The sequence below is a fragment of the Rhinolophus sinicus genome, chromosome 4 (assembly GCF_057876585.1).
Source record: "Rhinolophus sinicus isolate RSI-liver-muscle chromosome 4, RSI-T2T, whole genome shotgun sequence".
Lineage (NCBI taxonomy): Eukaryota > Metazoa > Chordata > Mammalia > Chiroptera > Rhinolophidae > Rhinolophus > Rhinolophus sinicus.
In genome coordinates this window covers 88,726,668-88,748,223 of record NC_142504.1, presented here as the reverse complement: position 1 = coordinate 88,748,223, position 21,556 = coordinate 88,726,668, and the positions used below count along the sequence as shown (strand labels likewise).

At 35.0% G+C, this 21,556-nt stretch overlaps 1 protein-coding gene across 3 annotated transcripts in view; it reads right to left on the bottom strand.

The window, feature by feature from the left end:
* KIAA1328 (KIAA1328 ortholog) overlaps positions 1 to 21,556 on the bottom strand; it is a 262,140-nt gene that overhangs the window by 239,995 nt on the left and 589 nt on the right. For 2 of the 3 annotated variants that reach the window (XM_088797967.1, XM_019740831.3), the window contains exons 2-4: positions 15,531 to 15,566; positions 14,714 to 14,856; positions 5,424 to 5,518 (exon numbers count right to left, since the gene is read on the bottom strand). In XM_088797967.1, the coding sequence (XP_088654093.1) occupies positions 5,424 to 5,518; positions 14,714 to 14,856; positions 15,531 to 15,566 (274 nt within the window). Of the gene's footprint in view, positions 1 to 5,423; positions 5,519 to 14,713; positions 14,857 to 15,530; positions 15,567 to 19,646; positions 19,787 to 21,556 lie in introns of those variants that run through there. The other variant, XM_019740832.3, reaches the window with a different exon arrangement.

The following is a 21,556-nucleotide window of genomic DNA, read 5'->3' as shown; positions in this document are numbered from 1 at the left end:
ACCCAGCATGGAGACTCGGAGCGCAAGGACAATGAGGAGGGGTCTATGCAAGGGTCGGGAGTGGGAGCTGGTGTAGATGAGTCCACAGAGAGTGCTGAGAGCATCCACACAAAGGGCTAACCTGAAGCAGGTGATCAGAGCCCAAGGAGGATGAGGACGACACACACTCAGGGGGCAACTCTGTGTTTTGTTTCAGGGCCCATGCAAAGTGAGCAGGGTTATCCTCAGGAAGGGGCAGGCTGGTGGAAGGTCAGCGCCTAAGGCGAGTGAAGAGGGAATCCACCCGAGGGAGAGGAGCAGCATGTGGAGGTGAGAGCCAGAGAAAGGTAAGGAGGACAGCACTGTAAAGGGGTGGCCTGGTGTGTGGCCTCCAAGCCTAAGCAGAGGAAAGAGGACTCCCAAGTAGTGGGGAGGGCCCAACATGACGAGTCGGAAGCAGAGTGGAGTGAAGAGGGCATTTGGGCAGAGTATGGCCTAGACTGGTGTGCTGGAATACAAGCAGGGAGAAGAGGGCATCCATGGGGTGGGGGGTGGGGGTGGCGGGGAGACTGGTGGACTGAAATAGGGAGTCAAGAGTTCCGACAGGATAAGGATGGCTTCTGTGCAGTAGAGGAAGTAGCAGCAGAAATGGAGGACTAGTTACATACAGGATGATTAAATAAAATGTAAATATATTAAAGATAATATAAACCACATTTCTCAATGTCAGCCAGGAGAGTTACAATTATAAACAATTTTTTCAAGCACTCATGAACATTCACCAAGATTAACTATACCTTAGGACATAAAACAAACCTCAAAAAAAAAAGTAAAAATTGTTCTCTGACCATAATGGACCCAAACTAGAAATCAATTAAGAAAAAGACAAGAGGAAAATCTCCAAACACTTGGAAATTATATATGTCAAAATTCTCAATAATCCATGTGTCAAAGGGAAAGTCTCAAAGAAAATTTTAAAAAATACACAAAACTGAATGAAAATCAAAATACAACAAATCAAAATATGTGAGATGCATTGAAAGCAGTAATGAGAAGGAAGTTTATAGCACTAAATGCTTACATTAAAAGAGGAATTGTCTCTAAGTTCTTACTTTGAGAAACCAAAAAAGGAACAAAATAAATTGGAAGCAATTGAAGAAAGGAAATGACAGAGATAAGAGCAAAAATCAATGAAATTGAAAACAGAAAAAATAGAGAAAAATCAATAAAACAAAAAGCTGGTTCTTTGAAAAAAATCGGTAAAACTGATAAACCTAACAAGACTGACGAAAATAAAAAGAGAAGGTGCAAATCAATAATATTACAAGTAAAGTACGACAGATGCTGCAGTCATTAAAAAGATAAGTGAATAAATACCATGGACTTTATGTTCATAAATTTGACACTTCAGAAAAACGGAACAATTCTCAAAACCAACAAACTCCCAAAACTCAACCAAGACAAAATAGATAACTTGAATAATTTCGTAACCATTAAAGAAACTGAATTTGTAATTAAAAAGCTCTTTAAAAAGCAATCTCCAGGCCCAGATGATTTCACTGGAGAATTCTATTAAACATTTTAAAAGGAATTAATCAGTTTTATACAATTTCTTCTGCAAAACAAAAGAGGACATTTCCTAACTCATTTTATAAGGGTAGTATTACCATGATACTAAAACCAGCCTAAGACAGTAAAAAACAACAACAAAAACCTACAGTTCAATACCTCTCATGAACTTTGATGTAAAAATTCCAAACAAAAATAACAGAAAATCAAAATTGGATGTATAAAAACAATGATAAGAACTGAGATTTATTACAGGTATGAAAAGCAGATTCAACATTCAGAAATCAATTAATATAATCTACCATATCAATAACTAAAGAAGAAAACGCATGTAATCATTTAATTAAGGCACAAAAACGATTTGACAAAATCTAACACACAACCACAACAAAAACACTTCTAAAACTAGGAATATAAAGAAACTTTCTCAACTTTATAAACAGCATCTATTAAAAAATCTGCAGCTAATATCATACTTAATAATGGTAGACTGAATGCTTTCCACATAAAATCAAGAACACAGTGAGGATATCCTCTTTAACCACTCACTCGTATTCACATAGCACTGTGAGTCTTAGCACCATAAAGCAAAAATAAATAAATAAATAAATAAAAATCATATGCATTGGGAAGTAATAAAACTCTCTGTTTGCAAATAACATGATAGTCATTGTTCCAAGGATTCAACTGTAAATCTCCTAGAACCATTAAGCAAGTATAGTAAAGCTGCAGGAATCAGGATAAACACACAACATTCAATCACAGTTCAACAACAAACAAACATGAAACGACAAATGTGAAACTAAAATTTGTAACACGATACCAATTTACAATTGCTCCAAAGAAAATTAAATATTTAGAAATAAATATGAGAAAACAGTATGGAATCTATATCCTGAAAATTACAAAATACTGATGCATGAAATCAAAGATCTAAATAAATGGAGAGACATTCTGTATTCATGGATTAGAAGACTTAACACAATTGTCAATTCTTCCCAAAACTAATCTATATTTTTAACGTAATAAGTATTAAAACACCAGCAAGGTTTTCTGTAGACACTGACAATCTTATTCTAAAATTATTACAGAAAGGTACAGGACTAGAAGAGTTAAAATAATTTTTATTTTTAAAAATAATACAGTGGAAAGAATCACACTACCCAATATTAAGGCTTACTATATACCTACAGTAATCAAGACAGTTGGCAGAAGAATAGACATATAGATCAATGGATTAGAAACAAGAACTTAGAAAGAGACACATGCAAATACGCCCAACTGATTTCTGACAAAGGTGCAAGAAATATTTCAAAAAATGGTTCTGGACCAATTGGACATCAGTAAGCCAAAAAAAAAAAAAAAAAGAAAAGAAAAAAAGGAACCTCAACCCAAACCTCATACCTTATACTAAAATTAACTCAAAATGGACTTAAACGTAAAACTATAAAACTTTTAGGACAAAAACAAGTCTTTAGATACTAAGGCTATGCAAAGAGTTCTTAGACTTGACAATAAAAGCACAATGCATAAAATGAAAAAAATTGATAAACTGGACCTAATCAAAATTTAAAACTTTTGCTCTATGAAAGGTATTGTGAAGGGGATGAAAATGCAAACTGCAGCCTAAGTATTTGCAAACTATGTATCCAACGAAGTATTTGTATATAAAACATAAAGAACTCTCAGAACTCAAGAATTAATAAAACATTACAATAGGAAATGGGCAAAAACAATGAACAGACATTTCACTGAAGAAGATAAGGATGGCAAAAAAACATATGAAACAATATCCAACATCACTGGCCTTTACAGAAATGTAAATTAAAATCATGAGAGAACACTAAATAACTATCAATGTTTAAAATAAAAAATAATTATAACAAATGTTGGCAAGAATGCAGAGGACCCCTTGTATTTCTGGTGGGAACGTAAAGTACCACTTTCAAAAACAGCTCAGTAGTTTCTTACAAAACTAAACATGCATTTATGACACTATATCTGAAAGAAATGAAAATGTTATGTTCACACAAAAACCCATATATGAATGTTCATAACAGTTTCATTTATAACAGTCAAAAACTGGAAACAATTCAAATATCTTTAAACCGGTGAATGGTTAAATAAACTGTGGTACATCCATACCATGGAATCCTATTCAGCAATGAAGTGAACAAACTACTGATCCATGCAACAAGTTGGAAGGATCTAAAAAGAATTATGCTGAATGGAAAAAAAAAAAAAAGCCCATCTCAAAAGATTACATACTGTATGACAAAATTATAGAGATGGAGAACAGATTAGTGGTTGCTTGCGATTAAGGAAGCGAGTAGGAAAAGTAGTAGCTATGTGTATAAAAGGACAGGGCAAGTGATCCTTGTAACAGAAATATTTTGTATCTCATCTGTGGTGATGGTACACAAATCTACACATGCAATAAAACTGTGCAGAACTAAATATACACACAAATAAATGCATGTGAAATCTGTACAAGGTTGATGAATTCTATCAATGTCAACTTCCTGCCTGTGCTATTGCACTACAGTTAATCAAAATATTACCATTGGTGAAAACTGGATAAAGGTACTTGGGCTCTCTCTTGGTATTATTTCTTCCTGCTGTAGGTAAATCTACAGTTACTTCAAAATAAAAAGTTTTTTTTTAATGTATCACCTTGTTACTCTTATTTTTGTTTTTGTGAGTCCTGGATTAGAATAAATGTCTATGAGCTGATACATTTAAAAAAACTGAAATAAATAAGTAAATAAACAAAAATAAATAGGGCAGAAGGGACCGCTCATCCTTAAACAATAATTCCAATTAATAAATGCAAAACAAATAGGGGACGCATAAAGTAACCATTAGAACACAACATTAATAAGTTGTTGCAGGCAAGTTCCTTTGATGGACACAATCCTTAGAATAGTGGGTAAAAGTTTCAGGGAAAACAGTGTATTTGAATAGTTCGCATGAACCCCCTCCAGATAGTCATAAATTACACAGAAAAATGTAACTTTTCAGGGGATAAACCTAGCACACTCTACATTAAACAAGTGACCATAGTTAAAACCACCAGAAGTGACATATCGACATCACACATCCCCTGATATATCATAATGCAATATAATCATGAGAAAGCATGAGGAAAACCCAAATTGAAAGAAATACTACAAAATATCTGACCACTACTCTTTAAAAGTGTCAAAGTCATGGAAGGCAAGGAAAGACTAAGGAACTGCCACACCTGGGAAGAGACTAAGGAAACATTAAAACTGAATACAAAATGTGATATTGGAACAGAAAAAAAATATATTAATGAAAGAAAATCAGTAGAAAAAATGATGAAATCTGAATACTCTGTAGTTAATTAATTCTATTATGCCAATGTTAAATTTTGATAATTGCACTACGGTCACTCAGGGTGTTAAATTTAGAGAAAGCTAGGTGAAAGGTATGATAACCCTCCGTACTATTTTTAAGAGCTTTATCGAGAATAATTTATATATAATAAGGTTCAACCATAACAGTGCACAATTCAATGGCTTTTAGTATAGAGTTCCGCAAACATCACCGTAATCTAATTTTAGAACATTTTCATCCTCCCAAATAGAAACCTTGTACTCATTAGCAGTCATTCCCCACTTTACAGCCCCTCAATACTGTACTATTTTTGCAACTTTTCTATAAGCCTAAAATTATTTCAAAATAATACAAAAATAATTATATTACATTGAAATAAAATGTATATAGACATACAAATTATGACACACTATAGAATGGCATATAATCAAGAAGAAAGTGAAATTCATGTGTTCTGAAGTTCTTGAATTATCTCTCTTACATAATAATGTATTTCATATAAGGTTTTGTCTTACCTGGCCAGTTCTTTAATTAAATTTGCAATGCGTCTTTTGTCTTCAAGACATAAATCCTTCAGTGATGCACTCTTTATTCCTCCCTGACAGAAATTCTAAAACAGAGAAAACCTTTTGGTTAACTTTTGCTGAAAACAATTTTTAAGACTTTTCAAGAAATCTATTAAAATAAGCACAGGAAGTAAAATTTCTTAGATATCTTTTATCTTGTGGAAACACTACTTGCCTGTTTCATCTAAAACTGTGAACTCAAAACAGGCTAAGACACTTCTGTCCACCAGGGGACATCATGAAATTTATATAGAAAAGCAGACAGAAATAATTCAAAGGCAGAAATGTTCTTGCTTAAATACTACAGAATATTAAAGAAACAACTTTGCCTTGGTAAATGTCACCGAAACAAACACTTAATGGAAGATACTGAGAATCTGTCCTACACCACAACCCCCTAGGCTGCTTAGAAGTATACCGAGGCTTACAACACATGGACCTGTTTCTAACCTCTCAATATACCCTGAAGGTCATTCCAAAGGGTACTAGACCAAAAAGCAATAATAATAAAAGCTAACACTTATATCTAGCGCTTACTGAATGCCAGGAATATTCTAAGTACATTACACTTATTAATCCATTTCATTTTCACAACATGCTATTAGGTAGGTATTATTCTTATTTTAAGGTGAGGGTATGTATCTCGCCCGGGATTATAGCAGTTAAACAGCAGGATCAAGAGTCAAGGATAGGTCCCAGAGTCTGTGCTTCAACCACTGTATTACCCTGTCTCTTGTGCTACATAAAATTCTCCCAGTACTTGAACATCATTAAGAGGCATCTTTAAAGCCATGCAACGCAGAGAATCACAAGGGAACCGGAGGAAACATGTAAAGGGAAGGAACTGTGATCCTTGCCATTTCTCTAACCACAAAATAGGTCAGTCCAACTACTTCTGGTAGTCAAGAATAATCTAAGGCCCTTAAAATGAATCCTGAAAATACTGAGAGCCAAAGATGGGAAAGAGAGGGGATAAAAGGAAATGGGAAAGAGGACATGGTAAGAAAATAAGTTTGGTTTTTGAAATGGTCAATTTAAGATTCCAGGAGGACATTCATGTGGAAATGTTTAGGCAGGAAATTGGAAATGTCGATCTGGCCCTCAAGTCAGAGAAAAACAAAGGTTTAAAATTTAGCCATTATATTATGGAGGATGTTTAGATTTTTATTATTTTCTTTATACATTTCTATGGTTTAAATTTTTCCTTAAAGTTAAGAAAAAATAGTTTTTGAAAATCATCTACAAATACAAGAAAATAATTTTGCATTTGAAAGGACAAGAGGGGAATCAGAAGCATGTAAAATTGTGGGAGAAAAGATAGAAAAAGTTTCAAGGAGAGTGTGGACTTAACAGTGCTAATGATTCAAAAAGCTAAACAGAATGTGGAAAGCAGTCACTGGATTTGGCAATGGGAGAAGCTGCTGATAGCCCATCAATAGACATTTCAGTAGTGGTGCAGTGAAAAAGAACAAACAAGAGGAACTCTTGCACATAGGCAAGAGTTTTAGCAACATTGTGTTGAACAACAAAAAGCTGAGAATCAGGTTTTATCAACTAGAGAATGGTTAAACTGTGGTGTACTTATATGATGAATTCCATAGGTTGTAATGCTACTGACTTTCATCTTCAAACCTACCCTGCCATGCTCTGCTTCCTGCTGCTGAGGCTGAGCCTCTGGAAATCTCAATTCTTCTTTACCACATGGCTATCTGTTAAACTCTGCCAACAGGAAGAACTAGAGGGTTAGGGGTTGTTACAGGAAGAAAGGACACGTTCCTTCCTATTTGCTTCCTGTTCCGATCACTGTCATCCCTGGCAAGAACAGCTGACTCCAGGGTGCAATTTTTCCTTCTTCACAGAACCAGCCTTTATCATGTCTCCTCAGGGACAGCAGTACCAGTCAGGCTGGTTCCCCATCATCAGAGGTCCAAGTTCCAGCTCTGATGGGCTCCTCCTCAAAACTTCTAAATTGTAATAATTCCAACTGTTCCATCTGTTCTCTTGGCCCTAAAAATGGTAGCTGTTTCTTGCAGTTCTATGTGTGTGCCTTGTGTGACTTGTCAGTCTCCAGCACCAATTTAACAAGTCTTTATGTTAAATATTTTCAGTTAAAATAACTGACTAAACCCGCATTGAATTATCAGTGAAAAAATAAAGAAACGTAACTGTAGACAGCATAAATAAATCTCATGAACACAATACACAAAGTATGAGCTCATTTCTATAAGGTTCCAAATTAAATTAAATATTCTTTAAGATGAAATATTCTTTAAAAAAACAAATATTTTTTATACAACAGTGGTTGATAAACTACAGCTACAAGCCAAATTTGGCCAACTGCCTGTTTTTTGTGGTTGTCTTTTTTTTAATAAAGGCTTATTAAAAAACAGCCATGCACATTCATTCACACATTCACACACACACACACACACACACACACACACACGAGTACTTGCGACAGACACCGTCTAAAAGAACTTTAGAATACATGAATTTCATTTCCCTCTCTTTATTATATGCCATTCTATAGTGTGTCATAGAAAAGGCTAAAGTACTTACTATCTGGCCCTTTACAGAAAAAGTCTGTCAAACACTAACATAGAAAAACACATTGATAAACACAAAATTGAGGATAGGAATTACCAAAGAAGATGATATAATAAGGGAAGGACCGATTTACAATGGCATCACTGCAATTCAATGGTGCAAAGAATGGTCTTCTCAATAAATGGTGGTAGACCAATAGACTATCAGTATAGAAAAAAGAACCATGACCCTACTTAACATCATATACATATTAATTCTTGAGTAATGGATTTAACTGTGAAAAGTAAAACACGTGGCTTCTAATGGAGAGAGAGAACCTTCTGGAGAGTGCAGTTAGCTAACAGACTCACTTTGCTGCCCTATGTTTAGGAGCCACTGCAGTGTTCATGCCAATGTCAATGGCTGGGAATAGCAGAGACGCCAGAAAAGGGTCATTTCTGCTGCTGGAACATCCTTAAGAACAATATTTGGTCTGGAGTTCCCCATTCACCTGACAGGCACTGCCTCAGACTGTCTTCCAGTCTGAGGCTCGTCTTAGTCAATCTTTCTTCTTTCTTTCTCCTCACAGATGCCAGACCTAAGTGAAATCTTAAGGCTCTCTTTGCCTATCCCTGCTCATTTTACTCTTTATCCTTTAGAGGCTTTTCCTCCATTAAATCTCTTCCATTTCTAATTCCATCTCAGTGTCTACTTCCCAGAAGACTTGAACTGACGTAATTGCCATTTTGAGAAAAATATGTGCACGCACACACACACACACACACACACACACACAATCTGGGACTTCCATATCTAGTCAAGAAGGACTAGTGGGGACTAGATTTACCGCACTGCCTAAACCAACCAAAAAACCTGACAAAATATACAAAACAACAGTTTTCAAACATTAGACAGCACAGGACAGTGATCATTGAAAGAGAGGAACCAAATAAGGTGAGACATACAATTATCCTACCAACTGCCTAAGGACAGTGTTCAGAGGTCAAACAGGGAAACCCAGAGGCACTCCAGCAGTCTCCCCAAGTTGAGAAGATAGAGGTGAGAGTCCCAGAAAACCAAGGTGTCTAGAGTTTGCGAGGCATAGTAATGGAGAGGATAGTTACACAAAAAGAGAGCTCCAGAGATCTAGACAGTGTCCCCTGCAAGTCAAAAACTGAGTACTAACCATAACATGTTTATGAGCTACCACAAAGCCAGGGAAAGAACAACCCAAAATGAACAGTGGAAATAATCTCTGTAGCTAATACAGTGCCAGGAACAGTCCATGTTCCTACTAGCCAGAGTCAAAAAACCTTGTAACTCAAGGGGTATCAAGAGTAGTATTCAGAAGAGCACTGCCTATAGTGGGCAAAATTAGCCCTATACTAAAAGTTGCTCCGGTGTCACCTTTAAAAGCTTAAAAATAAGCTTTGAAAAGATCAAACAACTTAATGCTGTCCCAGGAGAAAGCTCAAGATTATTTATAGAAATACAAAAATATCTGAAACTCAAAAAAGGTAAAATTCACACTAGCTGGTGGCATACAATAAAAAACCAGGCAGGCAAAGAAGCAGGAAAATACAATCCATAATTAGGAGAAAAATTACTCAATCTAAGTTTAGCTATAAGTGACTCGGATGACAGAATTATAAACAAGAACCTTTAAAAAGTTATTATAACTATATTCCATATGTTTCAGAAGCTAACAGACTGAGCTTGTTAAGTACAGACATGGAATACATAAAAAAAAAAAAAAAAAAAAAAAAAGATCCAAACTGAACTCCTAGAGTGAAAAACTACATTGTTTTATATGAAAAATGCAGTGACAGATTAGACATTGCAGAAGATGATTAATGAATCTGAAGACACAGCAATACAAACTATCCACAGATAAACACAGAAACACAAAAAAAGTGAAGAAAAAAACGAACAGAGGATTAGAGATCTGTGCGATAACTTCAAGTGGCCTAATATTTGTGTAATTGAAGTCATCAAAATAGAGGAGAGGGGATACAAAAATATATGAAGCATAATGGCTGAAAAATTTCCCACAGATTTAAAAAGCTCAACAAACCCCATGCAAAAGAGACATTTCAAAAACCAGTCCAAGGCATACTATAATCAAATTGCTTAAAACTGGTGACAAAAGAAAATCTGAAAAGTAGCCAGAGTTTAAACTTACACATATTAAATACAGAGGAATAAAAATAAGGATGACAGCAGACTTCTCCTCAAAAACAATGCAAGCCAGGCAACAGTGACGTGTCATTATTAAAGTACGGAAAGAAAAATACTATCAATGTAGAATTCTATAACCAGTAAAAATAGCTTTCAAAAATGAAAGTGAAATAAAGACTTTTTCAGGCACACAAAAGCTGAAAAAATTCATTGTCAACATACCTGAGCTGTAATAATGTAAAGGAAGTACTTTGGGCAAATGGAAAATATTATCAGTGATATCAAATGAAAACCAGCAGAAATGGTAACTAGATGGGTAAATTTAAAACACATTTGTAGCATTTGTTAAACCTCTTTAAAAAACAATGGAAATAAAAGGAGTCCAAATTGGAAAGGATAATGTAAAACTATCTCTGTTTACAGATGGCAAGAATTTATATACGAGTATAGAATATTGTAAGGAATTCACCAAAAAACTATTAGATTAGAATAAGTAAATTTAGAAGGTTGAAAGATACAGTATCAACAGACTAAAATCAACTGTATCTCTATAAACTAAAAGTGAACAATCCAAAAATGAAATTAAGAAAATAATAACTCCATTTATGATAGCATCAAAAAGTACAAATACTTAATACCTAAAATAAATTTAACAAAGCAGTATAAGATATGTACACCGAAAACTACAAAACATTTCTGGAAAGAAATTAAAGACCTATATAAATGGAAAGACATCTTATGCATTATATTCAAGGACTGGAAGACTTAATATTATTAAGTTGAAAGTACTCTCCAAATTGATCCAAAGATTCACTGTAATCTCTATCAAAATCCCAGCTGATCTTTGTGCAGAAATTAGCCAGCTAAGTCTACAAGTCGTATGGAAATGCAAGAGACCCAGAATAGCCAAAACAACCTTGAGAAGGAAAAACAAAGTTGGAGGACTTACACTTCCTGATTCCAAAACTTACTGCAAAGCTACAGTAATTAAGACAGCATGGTACTGGCATAAAAGGAAAAATACAGACCAATGGAATAGAACTGAGAAGCCACAAATAAATGCTTACATTTATGGCAAAAGATTTTTAAAAACTTTAAAATTTTTTTTTAGTTTTTAAAAATTATTTACTTGTTTCAGTTACAGTTGACATTCAGTATTATTTTATATTAGTTTCAGGGGCACAGCATAGTGGTTAGATATTTACATAATTTATGCCGTGATTCTCCTCCCCCATTAGTCTAGTACCCACCAGGCACTATACTTATTACAATATTATTGACTATATTCTCCATGCTATACTTTATATCCCCACGACTATTTTGTAACGACCAGTTTGTACTTAATCCCTTCACCTTTTTCATCCAGTTCCCCAAATTCCCTCCCCTCTGGCAACCATCAGTTTGTTCTATGTATGAGTCGGTTTATTTTGTTTGGTCATTTATTTTGTTCTTTAGATTCCACATATAAGAGAGATAATGTGGTATTTGTCTTTTTCAGTGTGACTGATTTTGCTTAGCATAATATATGGTCAACAGATTTTTTAATAAGGGTGCCATGACAATCAAAGGGAAAAGAAGTCTTTTCAACAAATGATGCTGGGACAATCAGGTAGGCACATGCAAAACAATGAAGTTGGGTCACTACCCACACCATATATAAAAATTAAATCAAAATGGATCAAATGTAATAATGTAATATCTAAAAACATAAAACTCTTGGAAGAAAATATTGATGTAAATCTTTGAGACTTTGGATTAGCCAGTGATTTCTTTAGATATGACAGCAAAGCATAGGCAACAAAAGAAAAAAACAGATATACTGGACTTCATCAAAATAAAAACTATTGTGCTACAAAAGACACTAACAAGAAGTGAAAAGACAATGCACAGTATAGAAGAAAATATTTTCAAATCATCTATCTCCTAAGGGACTTATAGATGGAATCTATAAAGAACTCTTACAATGCAACAAGAAGACAATCCAATTGAAAAGGATCTGAGTAGATCCTTTCTCTAAGGAACATGTACAAATGGCCAAGTGGCACTTTTGTAAAAAGATGCTCGTCATTATTAGTCATCAGGGAAATACAAATCAAAACCACAGTGATATACCACTTCATACTCGCTATGAAGGTTATAGTAAAAAGATGAATATAAGTGCTGCCAAGTACGTGGAGAAACTGTAATCCTCATCCATTGCTGGAGGGAATAAGAAAGATGTAGCCACTTTGGCAGTTTGTCAAAAGATTAAACACAATTACTATATGACTCAGCAATTCTACTTCTAGGTTTATATACCCAAGGAAACTGGAAACACATATATCTTATATATATCATATTATACATATTATTTGTTTAAACTTGTACATCAATGTTCATAGCAATATTATTATTCAAAACAGCCAAAAAAGTATGATGGCTCAAATGTTCTTCAACTGATAAATGGATAAACAAAATGTATATTTCATTCAGGAATGAAATAATAATACGTGATACAACATAGATGAAACCTTGAAATCATTACACTAAGCAAAAGAAGCCAGTCACCAAAGGCCACATATTATAAAATTCCATTTATATGAAATGTCCAGAATAGACAAATCTATACAGACTAAAAGTGGGCTGAGATGACTGGGGAATGGGGAGTGATTGCTAATAAATATGGAGTTTCTTTCTGGGGTGATGAAAATGTTCTGGAATTAGACCGTGGTTATGGATCCACAATTCTGTGAATATACAAAAACCCAATAAACTATATACTGAAAAGAATAAACATATGTGAAATATATCTCTATTTGAAAATCAATGACAGTTGACTATTTAAAACAAAATAATAAAAATATATTTGGGGGTTCATGTATAGAAGTAAAATGTACGACAATATCACAAAAGTCAGGATTTACACGGTTGAATGATACTTAAATTACAGGTGAAGTGAGAAAATAACACTTGAAAATACTCTGTGATAAATTAAAGATGTATACTATAATCCCCAAAGCAGTGAAAAGGCCCAACAAGGAATTATAGCTAATAAACCAATAGAATCATAAAAAAGTATGGACTTAACACAAAAGAAGGCTATAGTTGAATATAAAACAATTACATAAAAAAACTTCAATTTCTAATAAGAACTTGCAAATTCAACTATTCACATCCTAGTGCGAAGTGAGCACATTGGGGATACAAGTAACACAAGTTGGCCTACAGCTAAATCCTGTACACTACTCAACATAATAATTAGTAACAACTAGATACTGGAAATTCCTCAAGAACATAAGCCAAGCATTTAAAAACTTTTTCTATAAAGTGTTCAACAGTAAACATTTTGGCTTTGTGGCCGTGCAGTCCCTGTAGCCATTGAACACTCTGCCAATGAACACAAAAGAAGCCACAGATACTAAAAGAATAAGTGTGGCTGTGTTCTAATAAAACTTTATTTACAAAACAGGTGGCAAGCAGATTTGGCCTATAGGTCATAAATTGCCAAACCATGACTTAAATTTTGCTTGGGAAGACAAAATATAACAAAAAGTAAGAAAACATACCAGTCAAAGGAATGTATAGATACTATTACAGAGGCAAACATGAAGGAGAAATCAATGACTGAGCTATAAAAATGAAGTCTTTATAAAATTGTTTTCCAAGTGAAGGAAATAACAATAACAACAATAATGCAGGCTATTTTTTTTAAAATAAAAACATCTTTTTTTTTTAACTTTTTAATTTATTTTAAGCGTGTTTTTCCAGGACCCATCAGCTCCAAGTCAAGTAGTTGTTTCAATCTAGTTGTGGAGGGTACAGCTCACACTGACCCATGCGGGGATCGAACCTGCAACCCTGGTGTTATGAGCATCGCACTCTATCCAACTGAGCTAACTGGCTGCCCTGAAAAAAACATCTTTCTTATATTTAAGGATTTATCCATCAGCAATTAACACGAATTCACATGAAGAAAATCGTAACAGAAGCCTAATGTAAAAAAGTTGTCGATTTGATTTACTAACCCCACACAGATCAGAATGTAGGTCTTTTGAAACACACCAAGATAACAAATTTTCTTAACTGAGGCTTAAAGCAAGCCCAGATATTTTTGGAGCACACCACTTTATATTCACACCACGCATATTAAAGCGTCCTACAATCATCCTCTCTATCTTTTCAGAATGCTTATAGATCACCTAATGTTCTTTCAAAGACTCTTCCACCCATATACGGGGCTGGCAAAAAAAAAAAGTACACATTTTAAGAGATGTTATCTATGTATTACTTTTCGAAGTTGAATTGAATTACAGTAGCAATATGTAGTATGACGTTCCCTCAAAAGATGGCATTAATCAGATGAATGCTAGTGTCATTCATTGTATTACAATTTTAATACAGTTTTTTCCTCTCTTAAAATGTGTATATATTTTTTTTGGCACCCTCTATATATCAGTTATTGGTCACCACAGAAAAATCAGTTACTGGTCAGCATTTATAAAGATTGGAGAATAAAAAAAAAAAAAAAAAAAAAAAACAAGTAAGAAATTACTAACCTGTTCATTTACTGAATCTCCTGCACCTTTCATCGACTCCACGGAGACTGAAGCAGCAGTCACCCTGGAAGTCTTAAGTTTAACATTAGTTTTTGGGCTCATCGACTTGTGTCTTGATTTGGTATTTCCTTCTGTAGAAATTCCTAAGGATTTCCATCAAACAAGATTTCAAAATTATATGTTCACATTTTATTAAACAAACCCTCCCCCCATGAACCTCTTCCCTGATAGTCTCAACTTTACAAGACCTGATAGGGAAAACTCTAACTTCATTTTAAAGCTTTCCTAATAAAAAATGAATTGTGAAAAGATTGTTTTGAATGTATTAAAGATTCAGTTGAAATATTTTTAAAAGATGCCTGAACAGTCATAAGTCATATCAAAGCCAATAAACTACAACATGCCACACATACCCTAACTTAGGAGAAATTAAAGATCTGATTTTTCACAATATAGGGGTACCTTAAATAGTTCAGTTTTACTGCTCATCTGAAATAACCAGTGAACTTTAAAGAGTCTATTGCATAAACCCTTTATCAAGAAGTTCTCACACTTTTCTTTGAAATATTAAATTTAGGCTATTATTTGTAATATAAAAAATCAGAAAAGTATCTCTTGCTCTTTAATACATGAATGAAGTATAAGGCAGTATTTTGAACCTTAATAGGGTCATACCAATATATATTTTTTTAATTTTAGGTTCTAATGAACTGTTCCTCATCCAGTTATACCTGCAGAGATGTCCAAATGTTTTTTATCTTTCTCCTAACACTTAAGAAGCAAAGGAAGCTTACCAAATTAACATAGAAAATCATACCTGGAACGTATACTACTGATTGGTCTTCATCAGAAACTATACAGGAGGACATGAAGGAAAATACTAGAAAAGATTACCCAATATCCAAATGCTGGTTCTGTTCTGTACTTCTGTTATAATAATTTCTTTTGACCTGGGAATTTATAACTAACTTTAAAAAATAAAACTCAGAAAGCAAAGTAATTGAGTTAAATGTAGCAAAATAAACATTCTTTTAAAGTTCATCTTTGTATGAACTACATATTTTGTAAAATTTTTGGGAGGCCTTATACCATAAAACTTTTAACCATGCTTATTCCCAAGTGAGATATCCTACACTATAAATTCTGCTGTTAGGTTTCTTTCATTTCCTTTCCTTTTTTAAACAAAGGAGTTCAGTGCTCCAGTTTACTTATTACTAGAGAGCTAGCAAGTTATTTTAGGCATGAATAAATAATTTCAAAATGAGCGTTAGATTTGAAGAACAGTTTGAGGGCAAGTCAACCATGTAAATACAAAGGAAATTTTTATTCTTCTGTAGTGCCTTCACGAAATGTCCCATGAAGTCCTACTATTTAAAAAGTGGAAGAAATTTCAGACAAAAAGAACTACAATATTTTGAATTTCAAAAGGAGAAATTTAGGAAGGCTAAAATCATAATACTGCTACAGAAAGAAAACCAATACAATAGGAAAGCTTTCTTTCCAGAAACAAAATTTTATTCAGAACTATATCTAAATCCAGATATGTCCACAATTTGAGAACACTTGCAGGAAGGAAGGACCTGATCACTTTTTCCAAATGATCTAGAATATTCCAAAGTTTTCTGTTCTTTTATAAAATGTGTTTTTTTTCCTAAGATTTCCAGACAAATCATTAACTATTTCCTTCTGGGAAAAAGCTGCAGTGAAACAGTAGATTTAATAACATGTTCAAAACGTCCATATATTTCAGCTCATGATCAACCCTGGTAATGGAGTCTTTTCAGGAGATGCTGATTGGATACGCATAGAATTCCTACAGGAATTTAGGAATACAAAGATGGTGCGTCCTGTCTGAGTTGCCAGCTGGTTTCTAACAGGTCCCCAGAGCAGCACATACACTATCACAGCTTTAAGATTTTGGCTGACAGCTAGTACCCCTAAACTTTAAATTCCCTCAAATATCAGGGATGGAGCTTAGAAAATTTTAAGAGCCACATAAAACAGATAAACAAAAAATTAGACCCCATTGCTCCAAGGAAACTGATAGCAACTAACACAGGAGAAGAGAGATCATTTTTAAATTTGCTGACATCCAATCTATAAAAAGCCTTACAAAATGAAATTGTGCAGGCTCTTTAACAGCAAAAACTGATTTATTTTTATATCCCTTGGGACTAGCACACAGTAAGTGCTCAATAAACGTTCAATTATTTGCTGTTGGAAATATACACATGGGAAAAAGAACCCAGGTAGAAAAAATCCAAGATGATTCAGGGCATGCTCCATATGGCACTGTCTTCAATTAGAAGTTAGAATAATGATGAAATTTGCAGAATATTTTCCAAGGACGATCTATGGAAAGACTAACATGACTGAGCCCTGAAAAACATACCTCACATCCTTAGACCATTCACAAAGGAGCCTCCTCACAGCCGGAAGAGACCAGCCCACGGAAGACCCCACTCAGCTAGCTGCACCTGATTTGAAGGCTCATCAAGTATTCTACAGTTTTTCCTCTCTTCTCAAACCTGACACTGCTTTCTCCATCCTTACTATCAGCTAATAACTTTGCTTTCTATTTCTTTAAGAGAAACACAACTGTAGAGACTTTCCACAAGCTTCCATTTGCAGATGGCATATTATACATAGGAAACCCCAAAGACTCCACCAAAAGACAGAATGAACAAATTCAGTAAAGTTGCAAGATACAAAATCAATGTACAAAAATCTGTTGCTTTGCTGTAATGCAGAATTTCAGATCCCACTCGCTGCACAAGAACGCAGGATATGGTGAGGTCAAAAAGGAACACCCACGGAGCCTTAGATAGGGAAGTCACACCACTATAGTCTCGCTGGCGGCTGGGTTGGAGACACAGGAAGCAGGAGCCGCAATCCTCCTGCCTCTTCTCTGACAACCAACCAACCAACCCCCTAGCGTAGCCACGGCAGTTATATTAGTGGCTAATGGCTAACTGGTTACAACTGATGGCCAAGTAGTTACAGCTGATGTACAGTAGTTACATCTACTACCCGAGCCAGCACCTTTCCACGTGAGGCCAAGAGCCTGGAAACTGCTCTCTGGGACTCTGTCGCCACCATTGTTATACTCTAATAACTTATCAGAGAAATTAAGAAAACAACCTCATTTAAAACTGCATCAAAAGGAATAAAATAGCTGGGAACAAATGCCTTGGACAATGCCTCATATAATTAAATATTTAACCAAGGAGGTGAAAGACCTGTACAGTGAAAATTATAAGACATTGATACAAGAAATTGAAGACACAAATAAATGAAAAGATATTCCATGTTCACGGATTAGAAGAATTTTTAAAGTGTCCATACTACCCAAAACCATCTACAGATTCAATGCAATCCCTATAAAAATTCCAATATTTTTCACAGACATAGAATAAATAATCCTACAATTTGTATGGCATCTCAAAAGACCTTGAATTGCCAAAACAATCTTGAGAAAAACCAAAGCTAGAGGCATCCACGTCCTATTTCAAACTGTATTACAAAGCTATAATAATTAAACGATATGGTATTGGCATTATAACAGACAAAAGATCCCTTTTCCTACTTTATTTTTCTGCATAGCACCTGTAATCATAAGACACAGAATATATTTTACTTAGTCACGGCCTCATCTCATCTCACTAAAATGGAAGCACCAAGCAGGTGATGATTTTCATCTTGTTTTGTTCAATGTTGTGTCTACAAACATCAAAGAATGACTGGCTCATAGTAAACCATCTATGAAAGAATGAAAATGTATTTAATTTTATGAGGCAGTGTCCAACTAGCCTCAGTGTTTTTTTTTTCTTTAGTTCATTTAAAAATGGAGATAAAACTCATTAGCAACATGCATGCTAAAATTTCTTTTCAATATAAAAAACACTAAATAAACTGGCCTTAACAAACGTTTTTAAAAATAAGAGTAAACATATCTGAAATTGCCTCCATCCAACCTATACTTTCTAATCACTTGTAATCTATTTCCATCTCATTATCTTACAAACCCAAATATTTATCTTCTTCAAATACAGAGATTCCTAACAAACATATTTTATGGGAAAGTCAGAGACACAATATTTACCAAACGTATATTGAAACTCTTATTGGGTTCTCTGTGCCACCTTAGTTCTACTTTGGTTTCTTTAGAAGCACCTCAGTAAGACAAGTACAGCAAGTAATAAAGAATCCTTAATGATGATACCAATCTATCCAAATCCCCACAAGTAAAGTATTAATTAGAATCCGAGAGCAGAAGTGGTAGAGAGGAAATTTCATGTCTAACCTAGATCACTGGGAACTGAAGGAAATAAACTTAGTACTGCCCACTTTACCCTAACCTTTTGAATTTGAATCACTTCCCAGCCACACATGTATATGTAGTTATTACTGACCACAATGTCTTTCCTGGTTAGTAGAGGCATACCTCATCTTATTGCTGTTTTTCACTTTATTGTGCTTCAGATGTTGCATTTTTTACCAATGGAAGGCAAGACCCTCCCCCAGCAAAAAATTACAACTGGCTTTATTGTGATACTCAGTGGTCTAGAACCAAACCTCCAATATATTAGAGGTATGCCTGGTTATTATTTTAACAATAAACATTAAGTCTTTGTCTATTTTTAATTGAAAAGTCAATGGCAGAGATTAGAGCTACTGTGATGTTTTGACCAGGTCCCTTATAGTTTATATTTGTTATTATCAAGTTATTAATACTGTTAATGATAATACACTTGAGGGCATTTAAGCAATCACATTTAGACACTGCAGAAACATTAACTTCTGATATTACCAGGAACTATAATGAAGCAGGAAAGCAGTTTATGGCAGAAGGGACATATTTTACTTGCAGATTTAACCCACAAAATGACAACATGGCATATCTATTGTTTACACATTAGGTACAAAGACATACCTTGTACAAAATAGCACTGATGAATCACAGAAGGCAGGAGATGCATAACTCATAAGAACAATAGTAAAAATGATGACATTCAGTCACAAATGATCTGTCCTCACATGATGGAAACATCTAGGATGGGCTATCTCTCAATCACATTTCTCTCATTTTTTAGGGGAAGCACTGAAAAATATTTCTTTTAATAGTATGGAGAGAATATCAGATTATAGGTACATACTTTTTGTTTTTTTTCTATTGAAAGCTCTACTATAAAGGCTTTGGGGTAGTCTGGGAAATCATCATTGTGACAAGAGTCAAGATCCAAAAGACACGTGACTAAACCAAATGATTCATAACTATCACTATGCTTTATAGCAAAGAACCAGTAACACATTCACATCTGACATTGCTTTTAAGTCCTATGGGGATATAAAATGAAAATACCTTAGGCTGGATGTTAATTGGGATAGGCTGGGGGAACAGGTGATACTGGTAACCTTGCAATTCCTTTCAAACATCTGAATTTCTATAGAATGTAATCACCATTTTCCCTATATAATTTCAACTCTTCACTTTCAATGGGAACATGGGTATTTTACATAAATCTTTATAGAGTAAGAGGGAATTTAAGAGAAAAGGGGGACATATGACTTTTATATGAAATAAGGAGTAATAGGATTACATGTATTGAGAGCAGAGGGCTGCTAAGACCAACAACATAGATAGGTTCAGTTTACGTAACTATTAACTTAATCAGTCCCACTGCAAAAGATGTTCTCACTCCATCCCAACCATTTGTTATATATCAGAACAATACCACTGGTCATAAAGAAAGTTAAGAAATAATAACCAAACCACATAGGTGGTTATGAAAACCATTACCCTAAAGGAGCACATTATAAGATAGTAACCTTCAAATATCTCCATCACAAAAGTCTATCATTGCAGGGGTGTGTTTCATGAGAAAGGACTGTTTCAATTTCCTGACTTCCTACTTCAGCCCAGTTGTTCCCAATGCACATACTCCCTTTGCATCCTTACTCATAGGTAACGGAAAAAATATTTAATTTGCAGTGCACTAGTGTGCTTTCATCCCCAGTGTATGTGCATGATTTCACTTGCTTCTCACCAACCTATGGGAGACAAGTGGTAATTATGCTTAGAAAGTGCATTAACACTAAACACTGAACAGCCCAGAATTCAAACATATCCCTCTCTCCATGGCGTGACACTTTAATCCTAGTAACTCAATATGGGGAACTGATGATATAATTTGTACGTTTCACTGGGAGCTAAGTAGACTGTGCAAAGAATACACAAAGTTAACAGCAACGCCTCAAACAACACAACGCTATCGCCCATCCTAACAGACAAAACCTCTCACCTCTGCAGGCACCCTGCTTTCATGTAACAGGAACAAACACAAAGTAAATTACCAGGACCAAAGCTCCGGGTGTGGAACAATCTATCTAACCCTGGGAAAGAACCACTTCTGTCACATATCTCATCATAGATCACAGAACTGGGAAGACGACCACAAGGGTAAAAGCTCTACAGCTTCCCCACCCCCAAACAATCCGAGAACTTGAATCCTCCCAGTGGTTCCCTGCACACTACATGTAAATCAACACTACATGCAGGCAAGATGATTAGCATCTTATTCCACTGCCAGCAACACAGGACCACGTCCCCCTGAAATCAAGCCCCACACCTCTCGGAAAATCCCAGTATGAAAAGAAATCATCACTGCAGGCCTTCGAAGTCCAACCAGGTTCCTACATCCTCCTACACAGCACAAACCAAGGACACTCCTAAGCCAAAAGAGAAAGGCTCCCAGTCCATCCAACACCTTTCTCTCCTGCACAATCGCACTGATCACAGACTCAGCAGGCCTGAGGTCACCAAGGGCTGGGCCACGACTGGAG